At 43.3% G+C, this 21,690-nt stretch overlaps 2 protein-coding genes across 2 annotated transcripts in view; both read right to left on the bottom strand.

The window, feature by feature from the left end:
• The window catches only part of LOC121288346, a 44,811-nt gene that overhangs the window by 9,358 nt on the left and 13,763 nt on the right, over positions 1-21,690 (bottom strand). Inside the window, 6 exon segments of the mRNA XM_041206900.1 lie at positions 3,529-3,689; positions 4,142-4,291; positions 4,828-4,990; positions 7,272-7,513; positions 7,991-8,342; positions 17,233-17,399. Of these exon segments, the coding sequence (XP_041062834.1) occupies positions 3,529-3,689; positions 4,142-4,291; positions 4,828-4,990; positions 7,272-7,513; positions 7,991-8,342; positions 17,233-17,399 (1,235 nt within the window).
• LOC121287863 (histone H2AX-like) lies at positions 7,479-8,398 on the bottom strand. Its single transcript, XM_041205848.1, has one exon. The coding sequence runs from the start codon at positions 8,340-8,342 to the stop codon at positions 7,974-7,976; it is 369 nt and encodes a 122-aa protein (XP_041061782.1). The 5' UTR covers positions 8,343-8,398; the 3' UTR covers positions 7,479-7,973.

The following is a 21,690-nucleotide window of genomic DNA, read 5'->3' on the forward strand; positions in this document are numbered from 1 at the left end:
CGACAGTCTATTCCACACTTCCTCCTTAGAAATTTTGAACTCTTCTAGTGACAGAGTTTCCTCATCTGGCAGCATAGCCTGGATTGCATCTACCTCCTTGGTAAAGACGGATGCAAAGTATTCAATTAATACCTCAGCCATGGCCCCTTCATCAATGTGTAAATTCCCTTTTAGGTCCCAAATCGGCCCTAGTCCTCCTTTTACTATTTATATGCCTATAGAAGACTTTATGTTGGCTGCCAGTCTTTTCTCATAATCCATCTTTGCTTCCCTAATATGCTTTTTCACCTACCCTCACAACCTTCTGTATTCCTCTTGGTTCTCAATTGTATTTTCTACTTGACACCTGTCATAAGCACACTTTTTCTTCTTTATCCTAATTTCTATTCCCCTTTTTATCCAAGGAGCTCTGGGTTTGTTTCCCTACCTTTCCCTTTTGATGGAATTTTCTTTCACTGTGCCCAAACCAATTCTTTTTTGAAGGTAGCCCATTGTTCAGCTACAGCTTTTCCCGCCAATCTTTCATTCCAGCCCATCTGGCCCAGCTCCGTTCTTGCCTCACCAAAGTAGGCTCTCGCCCAGCTAATTATTTTTACTCTGGATTGCCTGTCATCCTTTTCTATCATCATCCTAAAACATACAATACAACGATCCTAAATGATTCTGCACTGACACTTGAGCTACTTGGCCCACCTCATTTCCAAGAACCAGGCTCAACAGTGCATCCATCTTGTTGGATTGGACACATGCTGCTGTAGAAAACTTTCCTGAACACAACGTAGGAACTTTTACCCCTCTCAGCCCTTTACAATACCACTGTCCCAGTTTACATTCGGGTAATTAAGTTTCCCCATTACAACTACTCTATAATGCTGGCATCTCTCTCTAATTTCCCTGCAGATTTGTTCTTCTACGTCCTTCTCATTAGTTGGCGGTCTATAGACTACACCGAGCAATGTAATTGCAACATTTTTTGTTCCTTATTTCTAGCTAAATTGATTCTGTCCTTGAACTCTCTGGGACATCCTCTTTCTCCAGTGCTGCAATGCTCTCCTTAACCAATACCGACACCCCACCTCATTTTCATCCTTTCCTATCTTTTCTGAACACCTTGGACCCAGAAATATTTAACACCCAGTTCTGCCCTTCTTTGAGCCAGGTCTCGCGTATCGCCATCATCATGGGCTGAACCTTCTGGTCAGCGTGTGGGCGCAGGTCCGCTCACCAACATATAATATGACGCGCGGAGACAACGGGCGTGTGTCCCGATGTCACCATGCATCATTTTTGCTCCTCAGTTCAGCGGGCCCTCAGTGGAGTCGGCAGCTCGCTGACAGAACTGTCAAAGGCCTGTTAAGGCCATTAATTAACTCATTAAATTGATTCTCAGGGTTGCCTGTCCAATCTTAAGGTTGGGGGGCAGGCAAAGAGCACAGGCGGCCTTCGCATTTTTCATGGAACCTCATCCACGGGCGGGATGAGGTTTCATGAAGGTTTTATAAATTAAATGAAAAATTTTTAATAAAATCCATAAACATTGTCACATGAGGGGACATGTCTGAATAAATTTTTTCAAATCTTATTTTCAGGTTTTCACAATGAAATTGAACTCCTTGAGGCCGCTCCGTGCCTTAGGGAGATTTCTGTGCTCTTTTGCACACATGCGTGGAAGTGCGCAGGCCCTGACTCGCCCTTCTCCCCTCGCCCACACAGGGAGCGCTGAGCGTTTCCGGCTGCGCGTCACACTGGGCGTGCCTTAACCCACCCCCGAAAGAATGTCCTGCAGCCATTCTGTGAAATCCTTGCCCCTGGCACCAGGGAGGCAATAAACCATCCTCGAGTCACGTCTACGGCCACAGGAACATCTGTCTGTTTCCCTAACTGATGAATCCCTTATCAATATTGATCTTCTTTATTTTTCCTCCCCTTCCATAAAGCTGAGACATATGTGATGCCACAAACCTGGCTCTGACTGCGCTCATCTGAAGAAGCAGCTTCCTCAACAGCTTGCAAAATGGAAAACCAATTTGTAAGTGGGATCCCAGGGGACTCCTGCGTTACCTGCCTACTTCTCTTGGACTGCCTGGTGGTCACCTATTCCCTCTCTGTCATCAGGCCCTTAAGTTGCGGTGTGACCACCTCTCTGAACATGCTATCCACCTTACTCTCGGCGTCCTGGATGTGCCTCAGAGACTCCAGCCTCTGCTTGAGCTCTGAAACCCAGAGCTCAAGTTCCAGCAGCTGGCAGCACTTCCTGCACATGTGGTCATCTAGGGCACTGATAGCATCCATGACTTTGCACATATTACAGGACACGCATTCAACTCGACTGAGCTGCCCTGCCATGTCTCAACTCTACTTCCCTTATGTTAACTTTATTCTACTTTGGATTATTTACATTACTTTATTATATTCGCCCTAGATTTCCCTTATTCCTGGCACTACAGTTGAATTCAAGTATGGCAACTTGTTTGAAAATATTTTACTTTTATACTTTAATCACCAAATCATACTTACCAAGGCCACCACTCTCCTTTGAGGAAAGGTAGAAAAAGAAAATAAGCTCTTCCTCTCCGAACTCCCTCAGTCACCAAACTCCAACTGAAGCACCCTAATGCAGCCAAAAACAGCACTCCAGTGCAGACAAAGTCAGCACTATGAGATAGCCTACATTTATAGTCACTGAACCTAGCCTTGGAAAACCTGATTACGCCAGTTATCTAGTTAACTAGTTGCAGCTGCAAGCAGAACCTGAATGAGCCCTGCTTTAAGGCTGGATTAAAACTCACTTTTTTCCAGCCCGAACAGCAACTGTTAGTTAATTGCTAAACTAGAAAGACTAGGCTTTAGATGGAATTTAACCCTTAAACTCCCTCAGTCACCAAACCCGAACTGAAGCACTCTACTGCTGCCAAAAACAGCACTCCAGTGGAATATTAAATATTATGCAGCTGCCACATTAAAGTGTCCAAATTGTGCATTTATTAGTGATCATCCTATCAAACAGCTCTAGAACAAAACGTTGACATGTCTCTTGAGTAGATCTTTTCCAACATGCTGCTTATGAGTTCAGATTTGCAACATTCCATTTTTTAAAATAGCAACACAGGAACAGCAGGCCATTCAATCCCTTCTGCCAGATCTCCCATTAAATTATAACCTGGCTGATCGCTATCACAAAAACTACTTTCCTGTCCTGGTTCCATAATCCAAAGATTCTCAAACACAGCTGACAGAATAACCTCCTGTTAAGTTATTAAGGTGCATTTCTGCAGCAAGTAGCTTAAGAGAATTTTTGTCTGGAAAATGCTGAGTTTTTTTACCCTCCATATTAAATTAGATGATTAAATAGGATGTAACTCAAAATTGTGACTAATGTTCTTCCCTAAATTAACCAGCCACATAAAAAAAAGAAACTTCATTAATATTTTACACCACAGACTCCCCGAGACTTCATTCCAACTACTGTTAGTTCCAAAAGTTCTTTTCTGGAATGTAGTTCTGTCGCTAATGCAAAATTAGATTTACCTGGACCATAGTCGAACCAGTGAGTTGAATGTTTTCATTCACTCTCTTTACTAAACTGATAAACGTTTTATCCTCATAATCAAATCTATCCCCCAAAACTATAGAGCAAATTATGTTGGCCACAGCAGCGTTCAGTTTGATGGTTGGATTAAAGGCTTGGCCTGCAAAAAATGGAAAAATCACAGACAATTTAGCGCTGATCCTTTATAGCAAATCACAATTGTAATTCTCATCTGGTAAGACACTGAGCTTGTTCCCTAGGCTGTTAAAGGAAGGTAGAGAGGAGGTAGCAAAGACTCTGGCTAGAATGGAGGACAGGAATTGAGAGTCGGATAAATTAGAAACTAAAAAAATCAGTTGGTCACATCAGTAGTGGGAAAAACCCTTGATTCACATCAGAGGAAGGGACAGTGCTATGGGCACCCAGCAATAAGTGGGATTACTTTGGAATGTTCTAGCAGAAGGCTAGCAGGGTCACAATAGACCAAAGGTCCTCTTTCTGTAATATTGATTGCTGTGATTTTTTTAATGCTTATCTGCATTTATAAATAATTACAAGCACGCAGAGAAAAGAAACACTGATATTTCTGTTCACTTACTCACACAAACTCACCTTTATATGAATCAATCATTTTTATCAGAAAATCAGTTTCCTCAATTATTTTGTCTTCAATGGTTTTTTTGCCCATTCCAAAATCTCGTAACGTGGTTAAGGTGAACCTTCGCATTTGCTTCCATGACTCCCCATGACCAAAAATAATACCTACAATTCAACACATTAGAAAGAAGTAATCACTGTGGCTCTTGTAATACTCAGCATTAATTGACAACCTTCCTCCAAGAATCCATGGAATGGCTGGTGAGGGAAACAGAAAGCAGTGGACTGAGGAAGGTTTGCATTTCTATAGGGTCTTTTACAGCCTCTGTATGTCCCAAATGCTTTACAGTCAATAGGGTGCTTTTGAGATCCAGTCACCACTGTAACATGGAAAGGGTGGTAGCCCATCTTCGCACAGCAAGCTTCCACAAATAATATGACAAAGGCCAGATAATCTGTACTTTAGTGATGTTGACTGAAGGATAAATATTGACCAGAACACTAGCGATAACTCCCTTGCTCTTCTTTGAAATAGTGCGAATATCAATTTTATTCAGAGGGTCATTTTTATCTTTCAAAATTCTTTAGAAAAATCAACTTTGGCTAAACTCTGAAAATTATTAATTATCTGAACCAGGACAGAATGCAACTAGAATTTAACTTATGGATTTTACAATAATGAAGTTAAAAGTGAGAATTACCGTATCCCTTTATAGTCGTCTCAAATATTGGGATATGTGCTCTTTCACTGAATTCCTCTGCATGGTTGACAAGTGCATCCTTCACTGCCTCATAGCCGGTCAGCACCACCACATTTCTGGGTCCTAGCTTGATGCTGAAAACTGTGCCGTACTTCTCAGATAGCTAGAACAAAAGGAACAGATTTGCATGACCAATGAAGTCAAATTTTTACACAGCACGTTGTGTGTTGCTTCTCTCAATAATATACATCTATACAATCAAGCTATCAGATATCAAAATATGTCAGAACAATTCAATATTTATTTCAGTCAAAATATTTGGTGATGATTACTACATCACTTGTGATGTTTCCATAGATTATATGGGATCTGGTCTATTATTGTGCTGTGCTTCTCACCTGCTTATCCTTTAAAGTCACTAATTCAGTCCTCTCTGTGGTCAAGTGGTAGTTGTTGTCTGTAAACTCCTGAGGTTATTAACTAGTCCCGGGTCAGAACTACCCATTACAAATTGATTGGTTTTCTGTCACAGGTAGGTCTGGTAGTATGTTTAAGAAAAGAATTTAAATGTCAAACTATCTCTGCATTTCCTACCAATAGGATCTATGGATGTTTCCATAGATTACATGGGATCTGGTCTATTATTGTGCTGTGCTTCTCACCTGCTTATCCTTTCAAGTCACTAATACAGTCCTCTGTGTGGCCAAGTGATAGTTGTTGTCTGTAAACTCCTGAGATTATTAACTAGTCCCAGGTCAGAAGGATGCATCACAAATTGATTGGTTTTCTGTCACAGGTAGGTCTGGAAGTATGTTTAAGAAAAGAATTTAAATGTCAAACTATCTCTGCATTTCCTTCCAATAGCACTTTTAGGGCTAAAAATTCACCTGCTCCCATTTCTAAGTGTGGGGTGTGATTCCTGGGAGAGGGGGTGGTTTTATGGGATTGATTAAACTAATCAGATATGTCCTGGAGTTTCAAAGAATGAGAGGTGATCCACGTTAATCATATACAAAATCTTACGGTGTTCAACAGGGTAGCTGATGAGAAAATGTTTCCCCTGGCTGCAAAATCAAGAACACAGGGCAGCAGTCTCAGAATAAGTGGTCAGCCATTCAGGACCGAGAGAAGGAGAAATTTCTTCACTCAAAGGCTTTTGAATCTTTCTGAAGACTGTATGAGGCTAGCACATGTTGCAACTAGACTCTTGCGCTTACAGGCAATCTCTCCCTCTTAGCAGGACGCTGCACTGAATCACAGGAGGCTGCTATTGTTGCAATTCTGTAGAAAAGAAATGAAACACCAGGGCTGAGCAATACCTGCCAGCTTTACTAATATACTGCTGGAAGCATTAGTCATCTACTGAATAGAGGAGAGAGGCCATGTTGCCATGGAGGGATAGGGGAAGGATGCAAATCCTCCAAAGGGTATAGGTGTAGGTAGCAAGAGAGGTCAATGCCTGGAGTCAGACCCTGAGAACCTGGCTTCAGTGCTGGAAGAATTTAATGGCCTCCTCTGTGTGGCTAAGGTTAGTGAATGTATTTTCATATAACTTCTCCTGTTCACCACACCTCTCACACTGCTCAATGCGGTACAGTGCATTTTCTCATTAGCTCTCAGGACTTATGACTAACATTCACATAAACTCCACCTCACCCTCCCACACTTCACAAACATGCCAGCTCAAACCCACCGCTTGCAGCCGCCACGTACCTTCAGCTATTCAACTATGGCAGACACATCACCCAAACACAATGCAACACCCTCAGTGACTTTTTGCCCTCTCTCTCTTGCTCTACAAGTTGTACGAAATAGCATGCCTACATCCAGTGAGGCTGATAGAGAAGATGGTGCTCCATGTCATAGGGCTGTGCAGCACCAGAGTGCCCCTGGTGATGGTATACATAATGCCCACTTTGAGGCTTCTGGAACTCGTGGACACCATCAGGACAGAAGCGTATCATCACCCGCTCCCAAGACATTCTAGTTAAAGTTTCCTTTCAACTTTTATGTTTTATTATTAGTGTCTCTTTAAGGGGCGTGGTTGGGGTGGTCTTCATATCATCTTTCAATTGATATCTCGTTGATCATGGTTGGCAGTAAAGACACTGACACCTCAACTAAGCCGCTACCTCAATTGCACTGGAAATGCTACTGTTCCTTCGGTGTTATACACTTATGTCCACTTGGCAAACAGCCAAAGTGGTGGAGAGGTGTAGGAATACAGGGAACAACACTACAACCAGTTTCTTTCCCTGCCCAACATGATGACAATTTACCAGCATTGCCTCTGGGGAGAAACCAGCTACTCTCTGGTTGGTTATCAGTGTGTCAACAATTTGCATTCATGTAGCGCCTTTGGGGCAGAAGTGAACTTCTCGAGGCGCTAAACAGAGGTAACAAACAGGTTTCCCGTTTACTGTAAGAATCTGGTTCCCTCTTACCTCCATCAAAGATTTGTGCAGCTTCTTCAGATCCAACATGTGCAGGTTGCCAATCACTGGGAGAGGAGCGGGACCCGGAGGAAAGTTGACGATTCCATGAGATTTAGACCCGGTGTTAAAATACACGAGGAGGATAATGGTCAGAAACCCAAACAAAACCAGGGTGACGGTATCCAAAGGGAAAACACTTACAATCGACATCCTGCACTGTAAACTGGCGACAGGAGTTGTTGCAGTTTGTTAGATCTCAGCAACTTGCTGAATGAACTCCAAACTGTCTTAAAATAACTTCGACCTTTGTGAGCTTTGAAGTTGTCTTTCTCTGCCTAACTATACTTTCCCTTGTTGAAACCTTGTCATGTGGTAGGTGGCGGGTGGTGAAGCCTGTTTACATTTAACAGAAAGAGCAGGAAGTAAAAACTTAGTCCCTCCTCGGGGCCCGAGCGACCAGCAGTGTAACAGTCCCTTACACAACAGACAGCTCCCAAACAGCGATAAAGTGCCAACTACACAAAAAATCAATAGGTTGGCTAGAGGTAAACCATTAGTTTCCCTCCTCTATGCTTGGGACTACATAAATTGGAAATAGGATGTGGCGGCAAGGTGGTTCAGGTTAGCGTGGCTCCACACGTCACCAAATTCTGATCGCCAACCTGTCAAGAGTGTGGTTGGTGGATTTGATCTGTTCCCGGTGTCTCCCCTTCAGGCGTAACCCTTGCCGGGCTGCCCGGTTTTCTTGGGCAGCAGCACAGCCTGAATGTTGGGCAGGACCCCATCCTGGGCTATGGTGACCCCACCCAGCTCCTCGTCGTTGAGGAAGGCGAGCTGCCGGTGGCGAGGGATGATGCGGGTCTTCTTGTTGTCCCGGGCCGCGTTGCCGGCCAGCTCGAGGATCTCGTCCGTCAGGTACTCGAGGAGGGCGGCCAGGTCGACGGGGTCTCCGGCCCCGACCCGCTCGGCATAGTGGCCCTTGCGCAGCAGCCGGTGGATACGTCTCTGGAGCCCGGCTCTGGAGGAGCGAGTCTTGGCCTTGGCGCGCCCTTTGCCTCCGGTTTTACCGCGACCGGACATCTTTCAGAATTTAGCTCTTATGGAGGAGCCTGTCAAGAGTGTGTGGACAATGCTGTCGCCCAAGGTCCCCACATTAATGTCATGTGCAGGCTTCTACAAGGGTCCATTCGTCTGAAACTTCTAGTGGTAGAGGTCACTGGTTTGGAAAATGCTGTGGAAGAAGTCATAGCAAATTACTGTGGTACACCTTGTACAGATTGCTGCCACTGTGCACTGGAGGTAGAGGGATTGATTGTTTAAGGTGGTGGGCAGGATGTCAATCAAGTGGTGTCAAGCTTCTTGAGTGTTATTGGAGTTGCACTCATCCTGGCAAGTGTAGAGTATTTCATCACATCCCTGTCTTGTGCCTTGTAGATGTGAATAGGCTTTGGGCAGTCAGGAGGTGAGTCACTTGTTACAGGACACAAAGACTTTTAACTGCTCTTGTAAACATCATATTTATATGGCTGTCCCAGTTAATAGTAAAAGATAACCTCCAGGATGTTGATTGTGAGGGAGTCAATGATGGTAATGCCATTGTATGTCATGGGGAAGGTGGTTACACTTAATCTTGTTAAAGATGGTCATTACCTGGTACTTGTGTGGTAAAAGTGCTACTATAGCCGAAGCTTAAGTGTTGTTGAAATCTTGCTGCGTGTGTTATCTGGGGAGTTTCAAATGGAACTAAACACTATGCAATTATCAATCAGCATTCCCACTTCTGACTTTATGTTGGAGGGAAGGTCATTAATGGAGCCACTGAAGTGCTTGGGCCTCAGACACTACCCTGAGGAATTCCTACAGCATGTCCTGGAGCTGAAGTGATTAGGCTCCAGCAGCCATTTTCCTGTGTGAGAAAACAAAAGCAAAATACTGCAGATGCTGGAAATCTGAAATAAAAACAAAAAATGCTGGGAAAATTCAGGCCAGGCAGCATCTGAGGAGAGGAACAGAGTTAATGTTTCAGGTCGAGTGACCGTTCATGCACATGACAAGGCTGGTGTCCCTAACAGATATTTCAGAATAAACTCCAAATTCCATCCAACGATATAATTCTCCCTTTAGTTTTGCCTCTCTTGTTAGTTTACCCTCTAGTTTATTGGCGGCTGCCAAATCTTCATGATCATGAGGACTTCTACTTCTTGCCCCATCTAAAGAATGTTCTGTAGCCCTCTTTCAAGCCATAGCCTCTACTTGCACTTTGATGTCCTTCAGGACAACCACTGTTAAGATCTCTTTCTCGGACAGTTGGAGACTCTTTCCCAGTACTATTAGAACTTGCTCTATGCTTTCTTACTTTATATTATTTTATTGCATCCTACCAGCCCATGGACCTCACTTCTTGGCCATCATCTTGAACATTTAACCAATATTTAAACTTGTCAGTAGCTTTTTACGCACACCCCACAATAGTCACATCCCTCCATTCATGCAGAAGGCAACAGCAAACCACTGTAGTTCTTTGTCAAGCACAATCATTGACCAATCCAAGGAAGTCCATGGTAGCCAATACCTTCTTAGGGCATGGTACCTGAAGGAGGAGGAGGATTTCTAGGGCTTGTGTTTACCCTATGTCAATCGCTTGTTCAAATAGCTCTGGCTAATGACCGCAGGACAGGTAGCCTATCCAAGGTGTCACCATCTCTTGTCCATCAATTCAAAACCCAAGATCACCATTTAGTTTACCTTCATGCTAGGGGGCATTTGTTAGCCTTTACTAGACATTTGTATAGATAGGAGAGTGCAAAATACTGTTGTATTGACTTAGAAATGTCAACACAGAAACCGTAACCAGGAGACCTCAAATTTTTATGTATTGTCTGTGTTTTTCCAGAAAGAGAAGAGAAATAATTTCTCAAACAAAAACAGAATTAGCTGGAAAAACTCAGCAGGTCTGGCAGCATCGGCGGAGAAGAAAAGAGTTGACATTTCGAGTCCTCATGACCCTTCGTCAGAACTTGAGTTCGAGTCCAAGAAAGAGTTGAAATGTAAGCTGGTTTAAGGCGTGTGGGGGGTGGGGGGGGGGGGGTGCGCGGGGGGGGCAGAGAGAGAGAGAGAGAGAGAGAGAAGTGGAGGGGGGGTGTGGTTGTAGGGAGAAACAAGCAGTGATAGAAGCAGATCATCAAAAGATGTCAACAACAATAGAACAAAAGAACACATAGGTGATAAAGTTGGTGATATTATCTAAACGAATGTGCTAATTAAGAATGGATGGTAGGGCACTCAAGGTATAGCTCTAGTGGGGGTGGGGAGAGCATAAAAGATTTTAAGATATTTAAAAATAATGGAAATAGGTGGGAAAAGAAAAATCTATATAATTTATTGGAAAAAAAAAAGGAAGGGGGAAACAGAAAGGGGATGGGGATGGGGGAGGGAGCTCACGACCTAAAGTTGTTGAATTCAATATTCAGTCCGGAAAGCTGTAAAGTGCCTAGTCGGAAGATGAGGTGTTGTTCCTCCAGTTTGCGTTGGGCTTCACTGGAACAATGCAGCAAGCCAAGGACAGACATGTGGGCAAGAGAGCAGGGTGGAGTGTTAAAATGGCAAGCGACAGGGAGGTTTGGGTCATTCTTGCGGACAGACCACAGGTGTTCTGCAAAGCGGTTGCCCAGTTTACGTTTGGTCTCTCCAATGTAATTAAATAATTTCTCTGCCAGGTGGCTTCATGCTATGCGTATTAATTCCATAAGAATTCTATAATATTATGAAAAGTACAATTTCTTTCAATTCTTCTGTTTGAGAAGGAACTATCCTTATTGACGCCTCACAACTGATTTTGAGCCAACCTAGATATTCCTAAGCTACAAACTAATTTCCCTAATTTCCTGATTACATGCCACAGATAGCATAGTAAAGCCACTATAATGACCTGATTACTATCGATTTGGATTGGCATTTCCCCATCTGTAGATCACCTTACTCAATGATATTCTTATCCTTTTGTGGAAGTGGAGTTAATTTCTTGACTATTATCATATAAATGCATGCAATTAAAGCAACAGATTATGCATAGACTGAAAAGATACCCCAGCCCTCCCTTCACCTGTATCCAATTTTGTGGATATTTTTTATTAAGTATTTTTCCCTAACCTTCAATTGTCCCAGCACAAAATTCTTCTCACCTTTACTCCCTCTGAACATGGCCATCTTGGTTGTCTTAAAGTCAGTTTCTCTATGCTTTATGTGTCACTTCAAAATGTTTTGTTACTCTACAGATGACATAACCATTCTTGATCGTGCTATTTGTCAAGGAGCTGAGCATGTCTGGAACCCATTCTTTAATGCAGCTTCACCATGCACACCTGCATTTGGTTACTTCACATATAAGAAACCACAACTGCACACTCTCACCAGTATCCTAATATCATGTCACAGATTTCCACCTTGACCTTCAGATAATCTTCTCAAGAGGTCAAGGGGTTGGGGGTGCCTGTCTGAAGATCTTTGTTCATCTCTCCATGCACGGTCTTGATATCTCGGTTAGTGGCCAGACTATCAAAATCTGCTCGCTTAAAAGGTCCATAGGCAAGGACACAGACATTTCCAAGAGAAAGCTATGAACTTACTGATCTCATCTACACTTTCATATTACTACAATCTGTGTCATTACCAGATTGATATATTCCATTGAACTACATGCAACTTGAGTTATTCCAATTCTTATTTGATGATGTGTCTTTTTTCCTAATTAGATCTCCTACCCCCCAATCTCTTCCTCATATAATTTTATATGTACAATAGACACCATCCTATCTCATTCATGAATCCTGGAGAAACTTTACTGTCCAATACAATAGTCTCATATTATCTTTAAAACAGGAATCAACTATCCCCATGTTGGTCCCAGTTATTAACAGATTTTGTTTCTTTTGTTCTTTATTTTAGATGACATTTTATTTTCTGAAAAGTAACCTGCTAAATTGTGCCTGCTTTTCATTTTTTTTGCATTTCTAAATGATCCCAAATTCAAATAGCAGTGTTGCTGGTCTGAGAGGTTTTATTAGTGTTCAAATTATTTCTTTCCAAAACAAACTCTCTCTTTTTTTGATACCCAGAAAGCAGCTAGACTGTTTTCCCATTAGCTTTATTTAAAAATAAAGCATTAAAATTTGATCAACCCCTTAAACATAAGCTAAATTTCCCTTTGGGTATTTGGAATAGCAACTTATATCAATTTATTTTATTAGTTCCAATTTCAGAAACAACTAGACCCAGGCTTGGTGGTTCTAAATGGTACTTTTCCACATGATACTTAAGTGCTTGCAATCAGTTTAGGAGTAACTTGCATATCTCCCTTTCTCAAGCACTTTGGCCTGGATTTTTGGTATTACTTAGATACTCTTTAAAAATGGTGTGCATGTCCCGATTCCAGGACTCCAAACCCTATTCCCAGGCTGTCTGATTGTTGGGAGTGACCTTTTAAGGGTGCAGGCGAATCCCTGTCAAAAGCCTGGACCTGGCCTCCCAACCTGGCTGGTCCATGCGGAGACAGGCATGCCCTGCTCCTCCTCAATTTTCATGGAGTCAGGCCAGATGTTAAAGAGTTGTGGTTCACTGCCCTTCAGAGGAGTCATGAATCCTAACCTGCATGAAAGGACCTTTCAAAAGTTTCAGAAGGTGAAAAGTTTCATGCCCTCCCCCCATGTCAAGCTCTGCCTCCCACCCATTCCATCGCCCCTTGTGCCCCCATGCCAAGCTATGACCTTCCACTTTTCTGCTATGGCCACTCATGCGCCCAATGCCAAGCTATGACACTTCCATGCCCATTGACCCACTCTACAGAGCATAAACCAATGAACTCTCATGCTTGATTGAGAGCCCAGATATCCAATACTTTTGCTGAAACAGCTGTGTGCCAGTGAAAACATTGCTTGATTGACAGCTCAGGTTCTCTGATCTCTGTGGTCAATTTCCCAATGTTTATTTTCACAAGGTTAGATAGCTTCAAGGATTATAGACCCCCAGATAGTCTGCCGGAAATTGAGGAGCAAGTATGCTCACAATTTGCAGCGGTGTAACAATAGGGTAATTATATTAGGTAATTTCAACTTTCCCAACATTAATTGGGATTGACATTATGTTAAGGGCTTGGATGGAATGTACAGAAGAACTTTTTAGGTCAATATGTAGAGGGTCCAGCAAGGAATGGCGCAGTGCTGGACCTAATTCTGGGGAATGAAGCCAGACAGTTGGCTGAGGTGGTGGTGGGGGAGAATTTTTAGTGATAGCGACCATAACATGGTACAATTTAAGCTTGTTATGGACAAAGAAATAGATAAGTTGCAAAAAAATGTTATGGATTGCGGGAGAGTTGATTTTAGTAAAATAAGGCAGAATCTGGCCAAAGTAGACTGGGAACAGCTACTTGTTTGGAAATCTACAGAGGAGCAGTGGGGGGTGTTCAAATTGGAAATGGGGAGGGTACAGGCACAGCAGGTTCCATTTAGGGTGATAGGAAGGAGTAACAAGCCCAGAGAAACATGGATGACCAGAGATACGAGGATACGATGCGAAGGCCAAGAAAGGCTTTTAGGAGGTACAAGGGGAGCAAATCAGCGGAGGCATTAGTGGAGTACAGAGAGTGCAGGGTGGAGCTTGAGAAAGCAATTAGGAGAGCCAAGAGGGGATATGAGAAAGCTCTGGCTGGTAAAAGTAGGGAAAATCCCAAAATATTCTATAAGTATATTCTGTAAAGTGGATTCAAAATTGGCTTAGTTGTAGGAGACAGAGGGTGATGACAGAAGGATGCTTTAGTAACTGGAAGCCAGTGTCCAGTGGCGTACCACAGGGATCTGTGCTGCGTCCCCTATTATTTGTCATTTATATAAACAACATAGATGACTATGTGGGGGTAGGATTAATACGTTTGCGGATGACACAAAGATTGGCTGGATGGTTAACAGTGAGCTTGAGCGTCTTGGTCTACAGGAAGATATAGCCGGGATGGTCAAATGGACAGATAAGTGGCAGATGGATTTAATGCTGAAAAGTGTGAGGTGACACACTTTGGAAGGAGTAATTAGACAAGGAAGCATTGAAAGTTTTTTTACTCAGAGGGAGGTGACAGTGTGGAGTGCACTGTCTGGGAGGGTGGTGGAGGCAGGTTGCCTCACATCCTTTAAAAAGTACCTGGGTGAGCACTTGGCACATCATAACGTTCAAGGCAATGGGCCATGCTGGTAAATGGGATTAGGTAGATAGGTCAAGTGTTTCTCATGTGTCGCTGCAGACTCAATGGGCTGAAGGGCCTCTTCTGTTTAGATCTGTTTGGGCTGTCTGAGTCTCCGCTAAATGTTTCAGTTTAAAAAGCTATTGGAAAAGCCTCCTCTAGACTTACATTTGTGGGGGTTTCTTGCAAACTTGATTAAAAAGCTTTAAGAGAGGACTTGCATTTATATAGCCTTTTCATGACCATCAGACATCTCAAAGTGTCTTACAGCCAATGAAGTACTCTTGAAGTGTAGCTACTGTTATAGTGTCAAAAACACGGCAGCCAATTTGTACACAGTAAGATTCCATAAACAGCAATGTGATAATGATTGGATAATGTTTTTGTGATTTTAATTAGGAGATAAATATTGGCCATGACACCAAGGAGAACTGCCCTCTTTTTCTTCAAAATTGAGCCTAGGTTCTTTTACATCCACCCAAGCAGGCAGATTGGGTCTTGCTTTGATGTCATATCCAAAAGACAGACATTTTTGAGAATTTTTTGTTCCTCCTCTTGAGCATATTTTAAAACTGGACTGTAAGATTGCATTTTCCAAATGGCTGCTGAGAGGACTTCAAAATGAAAATTTACCCTCCACACATAAAGACCCTTGCATCAGTGCATCTTAACTTGTAGATCGCAAGCCCCCAGTGGGATCGTGAGATGAGATTTTGGGGTCAGGAGCTCTGAGGCAACAATGACTGTCATGGAGCTCGGACTGACAGCTGAGAGGCATCTTCAAACCTTCATGATTTTATTTGTGGGCGCGGCCCAACCAACTGCTCTCTGAGACATGATTGCTGCTGCAAAAAACCTGTAAAAAGGTAGGTGTTGATTCTTTTTGTAGAAAGCCCATTTGATTAATAATTGGATTCCTATTGCATCAATAATGTAGATCCTTATGAGATTTAATACACAGAATCCTGAGGTGTTCACTTTGGTACAAGGGATAGAGGGAGACGATATAAATTTAATGGCTCTATTAAGTGTCCAGAGCCAGGGAGACCTGGCATTCCTGTGCATGGATCTTTGAAGACAGGAGGACATATTGAGAGAGTAGTTAGGAAAGCACACAGAATCTTGGGCTTCATAAATAGAGGGATTGAGTACAAAAACAGGGAACCATTTTCAGCTCAGTTTAGGCTACAACTAGGGTATTTATTGCATCCAGTTCTGGTCACCACACTTTAGGAAGGATGTGAAGGTTCTTACGATGGTGGAGAGGTGATTTACCAGAATGGTTCCAGGGAGGATAGATTTTAGCAACAAGGTTAGTTTGAAGAAGCTGTATTTATTCTCATTGGAGCAAGGAAACTGAACAGAGATTGAAATGTACATGACAAGTTTAGATAAGATGGAGAAGGAAAAACTGTTCCCATTAGTCAACGATACAAGGACTAGGCAGGGCACATATTTAAGGTTTTAGGTAAGTGATGCAGGATGAAGAAGAACGTTTGTACCCAGTGAGTGGTAATCACCTGGAACTTGCTGCCTACAAGGATGGTGGGTGCAGAAACAATCAATGATTTCAGAAGGAAACTGGATGAGCACTTGAGGGAAGTAAACGTGCAGGGCTACGTGGATAGAGCGATAGAATGGGGCTGATTGGATTAATCTGCATAAAGCCAGCATGAATTCAATGGGCTGAATGGACACCTTCCTTGCTGAAATTATTCTACTCTGTGATCACTCTGGAGTGTCCATGGATTCAAGATTCATGTCCAGGACATTGCTAAGCCCAACCCAGAGAAAAATCATAGGAGCATCAAAAATTTGAATTTTGAATCATTCTTTGAATAATTAATCAGATATAAAAGTGTAGGTGATGGGGATAAAAGGCAAAAGAGGCTGAATTCCACTAATTGGCAGGGCTCTGGGAGAATGGACATGTTGGGCAACCAATGGCAGTGGCATGGGGGCGGGCGAGTTGGAGGAGAGAGCTCACATGATGAAGTCTCCAGGAACACATCCATTCACCTTAACATTCACATGGAAGAGTGATCTTTTCTCCGCGAACAGCGAAATAACTGCACACTATTGTGTATTAAACAAAGGGGCATATGGGTGGAGGGTGGGACTGATTGATCCTTATTGATCGGTGTAGTGAAACCGTAATTATGTTTATAAACGAGAGGGTAATGATGTCACCAAAATTGGCACTCATCCATCACTCATAATTAGCAAAAACACCTTTAATAATACCGAATCCCACCCACCCCAATTCAATGTCAAACGCCCTGGTCCTTAGATGAATCCCTCCAGTTGAAGTTTGAACAGATACTTTCTTCACGGTGGTCAATGGGCAATTAATCAGCAAATCCAGCATAACATAACTAACGGTCAAATGTTGTTCGTGTGATGCAAATGGGGGGGTAGGGGGGGAGGGGTGGTGGTGGCAGGATAAGTCATCCAGCACATTCCGGAAATTCACAACTCCTGGTGTATCTCTCACTTTACTGAACATGCCCGCCTCTTTGTGCATTACAGAATCAAAGAATCTTTACAGTGCAGAAGGAGGCCATTCAGGACAAAGTGTATTGTGAACGGTGTGTAAATCTCACTAGCAGGACTCAGCAGAATGACAAACATAACAGCCACTGTGTTTAAAAAAAAACACGCGCACACACATTTCTAGAAGTGATTAAGGAAGAGAAGGAAAATTGGGTAAATCATGAAATCATGTTTACATCAGCGACGGGCAGCACACACATAGGGGTACTTGGGGGATGAAGTCAATCCCACACCAGACTCGAGCCCCAATTCAATGACATTCGGTGGAACTTGAAACTTAAACTTTTGTATCAGAGCAGTAAAGAACAGGAACAGTTCCATCTTAGCCAGGGTCTCACCAACACAGGCCGTCCGACCTGCAAAAAGAAAACAATCGCAAAAATTTCAAAGCTGCTCTTCAAAGAAACAAAGTTATTCAGAATGATTTTTAAACTAGCCAATGTTGCATTGCTGTTCTATACGGCAGTATCGAAACAAACATGCCTTGAGGACTTGCAACCAATCTACATGTCCGTTCAAATTTAAAATAAATTTCTTAATGATTTAAGGCGCCAGCCAGAGCTCGGTGGGCAGCACAATCACCTCTCAAACACCGGGGCTTATGGGTTCAAACCTATAATGACCACAGTATAAAAAATATTAGCAGTATATTCGCTGCAAGAAGTGTTAATGTCACAATCTATGGGCATATTTGGACAGCTGGTAGTTTTGGTTTCACACAGTTCAATACACTATCTGTGTAATAGGAATCTAATGAATACAAGATCTTCTTCAATCTCTTCAGAGGCTGATCATCGGCCAGGACAGGAAGCTTCTGCAACAGGTCTCACTGCCATTAAACTAGCCAATGTTGCATTGCTGTTCTATACGGCAGTATCAAAACAAACATGCCTTGAGGACTTGCAACCAGTCTACATGTCTACATTGGCCCCAGCTATGCCTGTCTCTTTATGGGGTATGTGGAACATTCCTTGTTGCAGTCCTACTCCACAACTCTTTCTCCGGTACATCGATGATTACTTCGGTGCCGCTTCATGCTCTCGTCGGGACTTGGAAAAATTTATTAATTTTGCTTCCAATCTCCACCCCTCCATCATTTTCACGTGCTCCATCTCTGACACTTCCCTTCTCTTCCTTGACCTCTCTGTCTCAATCTCTGGTGATAGACTGTCCACCAATATCCATTACAAACCCACCGACTCCCACAGCTATCTCGACTACAGCTCCTCACACCCCGCTTCCTGTAAGGACTCCATCCCATTCTCTCAGTTCCTTCGCCTCCGTCGCATCTGTTCCGATGATACTACATTCAAAAACAGTTCCTCCGACATGTCCTCCTTCTTCCTTAACCGAGGTTTTCCACCCACGGTCGTTGACAGGGCCCTCAACCGTGTCCGGCCCATCTCCCGCGCATCCGCCCTCATGCCTTCTCCTCCCTCCCAGAAACATGATAGGGTCCCCCTTGTCCTCACTTATCACCCCACCAGCCTCCGCATTCAAAGGATCATCCTCCGCCATTTCCGCCAACTCCAGCATGATGCCACCACCAAACACATCTTCCCTTCACCCCCCTTATCGGCATTCCATAGGGATCGCTCCCTCCGGGACACCCTGGTCCACTCCTCCATCACCCCCTACTCCTCAACCCCCTCCTATGGCACCACCCCATGCCCACGCAAAAGATGCAACACCTGCCCCTTCACTTCCTCTCTCCTCACCGTCCAAGGACCCAAACACTCCTTTCAAGTGAAGCAGCATTTCACTTGCATTTCCCCCAACTTAGTCTACTGCATTCGTTGCTCCCAATGTGGTCTCCTCTACATTGGAGAGACCAAACGTAAACTGGGTGATCGCTTTGCAGAACACCTGCGGTCTGTCCGCAAGAATGACCCAAACCTCCCTGTCGCTTGCCATTTTAACACTCCACCCTGCTCTCTGTCCTTGGCTTGCTGCATTGTTCCAGTGAAGCCCAACGCAAACTGGAGGAACAACACCTCATCTTCCAACTAGGGACTTTACAGCCTTCCGGACTGAATATTGAATTCAACAACTTTAGGTCGTGAGCTCCCTCCCCCATCCCCACCCCCTTTCTGTTTCCCCCTTCCTTTTTTTTCCAATAAATTATAAAGATTTTCCTTTTCACACCTATTTCCATTTTATATAAAAAAACCCCACTAGAGCTATACCTTGAGTGCCCTAGCATCCATTCTTAATTAGCACATTCGTTTCGATAATATCACCAACTTTAACTTTGACACCTATGTGTTCTATTGTACTATTGTCGTTGACATCTTTTGATGATCTGCTTCTATCACTGCTTGTTTCTCCCTACAACCACATCCCCCCTCCACCTCTCTCTCTATCTCTCCGCCCCCCCCCCCACACACACACCTTAAACCAGCTTATATTTCAACTCTTTCTTGGACTCGAACTCAAGTTCTGTCGAAGGGTCATGAGGACTCGAAACGTCAACTCTTTTCTTCTCCGCCGATGCTGCCAGACCTGCTGAGTTTTTCCAGGTAATTCTGTTTTTGTTTTGGATTTCCAGCATCCGCAGTTTTTTTGTTTTTACCCACTGCCATTAACCTTGGTTGGAGATAGTTCCGATCATAGGACCTGCCTGTGGGTGGGATCTCAGCCAGCATAGTAAGAGTTAAAAACAAAAACAGAATTACCTGGAAAAACTCAGCAGGTCTGGCAGCATCGGCGGAGAAGAAAAGAGTTGACGTTTCGAGTCCTCATGACTCTTCGACAGAACTTGAGTTCGAGTCCAAGAAAGAGTTGAAATATAAGCTGGTTTAAGGTGTGTATGTGGGGGGCGGAGAGATAGAGAGACAGAGAGGTGGAGGTGGGGGGTGGGGGGGGGGGCGGGTGTGGTTGTAGGGACAAACAAGCAGTGATAGAAGCAGATCATCAAAAGATGTCAACGACAATAGAACAACAGAACACATAGGTGTTAAAGTTAAAGTTGGTAATAGTATCTAAACGAATGTGCTAATTAAGAATGGATGGTAGGACACTCAAGGTATAGCTCTAGTGGGTTTTTTTTATTTTTTTTTAATAATGGAAATAGGTGTGAAAAGGAAAATCTTTATAATTTATTGGAAAAAAAAGGAAGGGGGAAACAGAAAGGGGGTGGGGATGGGGGAGGGAGCTAACGACCTAAAGTTGTTGAATTCAATATTCAGTCCGGAAGGCTGTAAAGTCCCTAGTCGGAAGATGAGGTGTTGTTCCTCCAGTTTGCGTTGGGCTTCACTGGAACAAGCCAAGCAAGAGTTAAACTTTGCCAATGAAGGACTGATCACACATCTGCTGGTCAACCACTGAGGTGAGATGAGTATGCATAGTGAGGAGATTCAAGAGGAAACCCTTCCGGAGCTCAGGAAGCGATATCAGGAGAAAGAAGAAACCTACGGCACAGCCCCGATCAACTTAGAAGAGGTACAATTCCAGTCAGCTCTGACCTCCACGACCCAAGGGTGCAGCACTGCTGGAGCACCTTTAAGGCTTTAATGGCTAGTCCTGTAACCCACCAATCTGCGTCCCTGCATGATTCATAGGGACCGTAACAAAGTTACCACCGATGCCTGTGGCGTTTAGACGCCTGCCCTTAACTCAAAGAGCTCTTGGATCAACTGAGCTTGTCCAAATCCAGTCTCTCTTGCCTGACAACAATGCAAAACATTGATAAGGTAGTGAAATCACTCACGAAAGAAGCATTTGTATAAATTCCGGAGGTCAGCTGTGAATTTTAAAACCAACATGAGAACAGTATTAGGTGCAGAAGGAGGGCAGTGAAAAATGTAAAGTGGTGAAACATCTATTCAAATCGTTTTAAGGCAGAAAATTCAGAGGAACTAAAATATCTTAACTGTATTGCGGAATAAACAAATCTGGGGGTTCAACAAGAAATGTGAGCGTGAAAAAAGTGAAGCGTGTCTTTATCTGCTCTCAGTTTTCTTAGTTTTCACACAAAATTTACACATCCTTAAGATGTGGCAAACTGAATGATAGGATTGTCCTGACTAATTCACCATTAACAAATGCTGGATGATTTTTTTTGTCATAAAACACTAGATTGACATTAATAGTGTACATTTGCATAAAAGGCGACAGGAGAGAATGCATGATTAATGTATTGCACGTGTATGGTACGGTAGCTACTCGCCACGCCTATAGGAGGCATATATGGTGCGAATATCCTTGCTTCACCCAATTTAGATGCCAGAAAATGGAACACCATCTTTTTCCTGTTACCAACAGAGTACGTCCAGCAGTCCCTGAAGATTAGTAGCTAGGAGAAGTCATTGTCATTTTCTGTATCTCCGGCTCCAGCCTTACCCCACTTCCAATATCTCCTATTTTATCTCCGGTACCTCCTAGTTAAAGGCAGGATATTAAACTCCCCTTTGCTGATTGGCCATACATCATAAGCCCCACTTGATTTTTTTCTTTCCACTGATCTTAGTGGAATCCACCCAATTAAATTGTCTAGCTGGATTTTCAGTCTGTAAGATTGGTATTGATTTTAATCCTCACTGCCTCCAATATTGAAGCTACTTGTTTCCAGGAATAACACATGCAAGGCTCATTGGTGGCAACAATCAAAACTGCACGAATATCCTCTCGCAACCACGTGGGGCTGCG

This window comes from Carcharodon carcharias, chromosome 15, assembly GCF_017639515.1.
Source record: "Carcharodon carcharias isolate sCarCar2 chromosome 15, sCarCar2.pri, whole genome shotgun sequence".
Classification (NCBI taxonomy): Eukaryota; Metazoa; Chordata; class Chondrichthyes; order Lamniformes; family Lamnidae; genus Carcharodon; species Carcharodon carcharias.

Excerpts from the sequence above, each read along its gene's own strand:
- LOC121287863 (XM_041205848.1), bottom strand. The coding sequence starts at position 8,342 with ATGTCCGGTCGCGGTAAAACCGGAGGCAAAGGGCGCGCCAAGGCCAAG.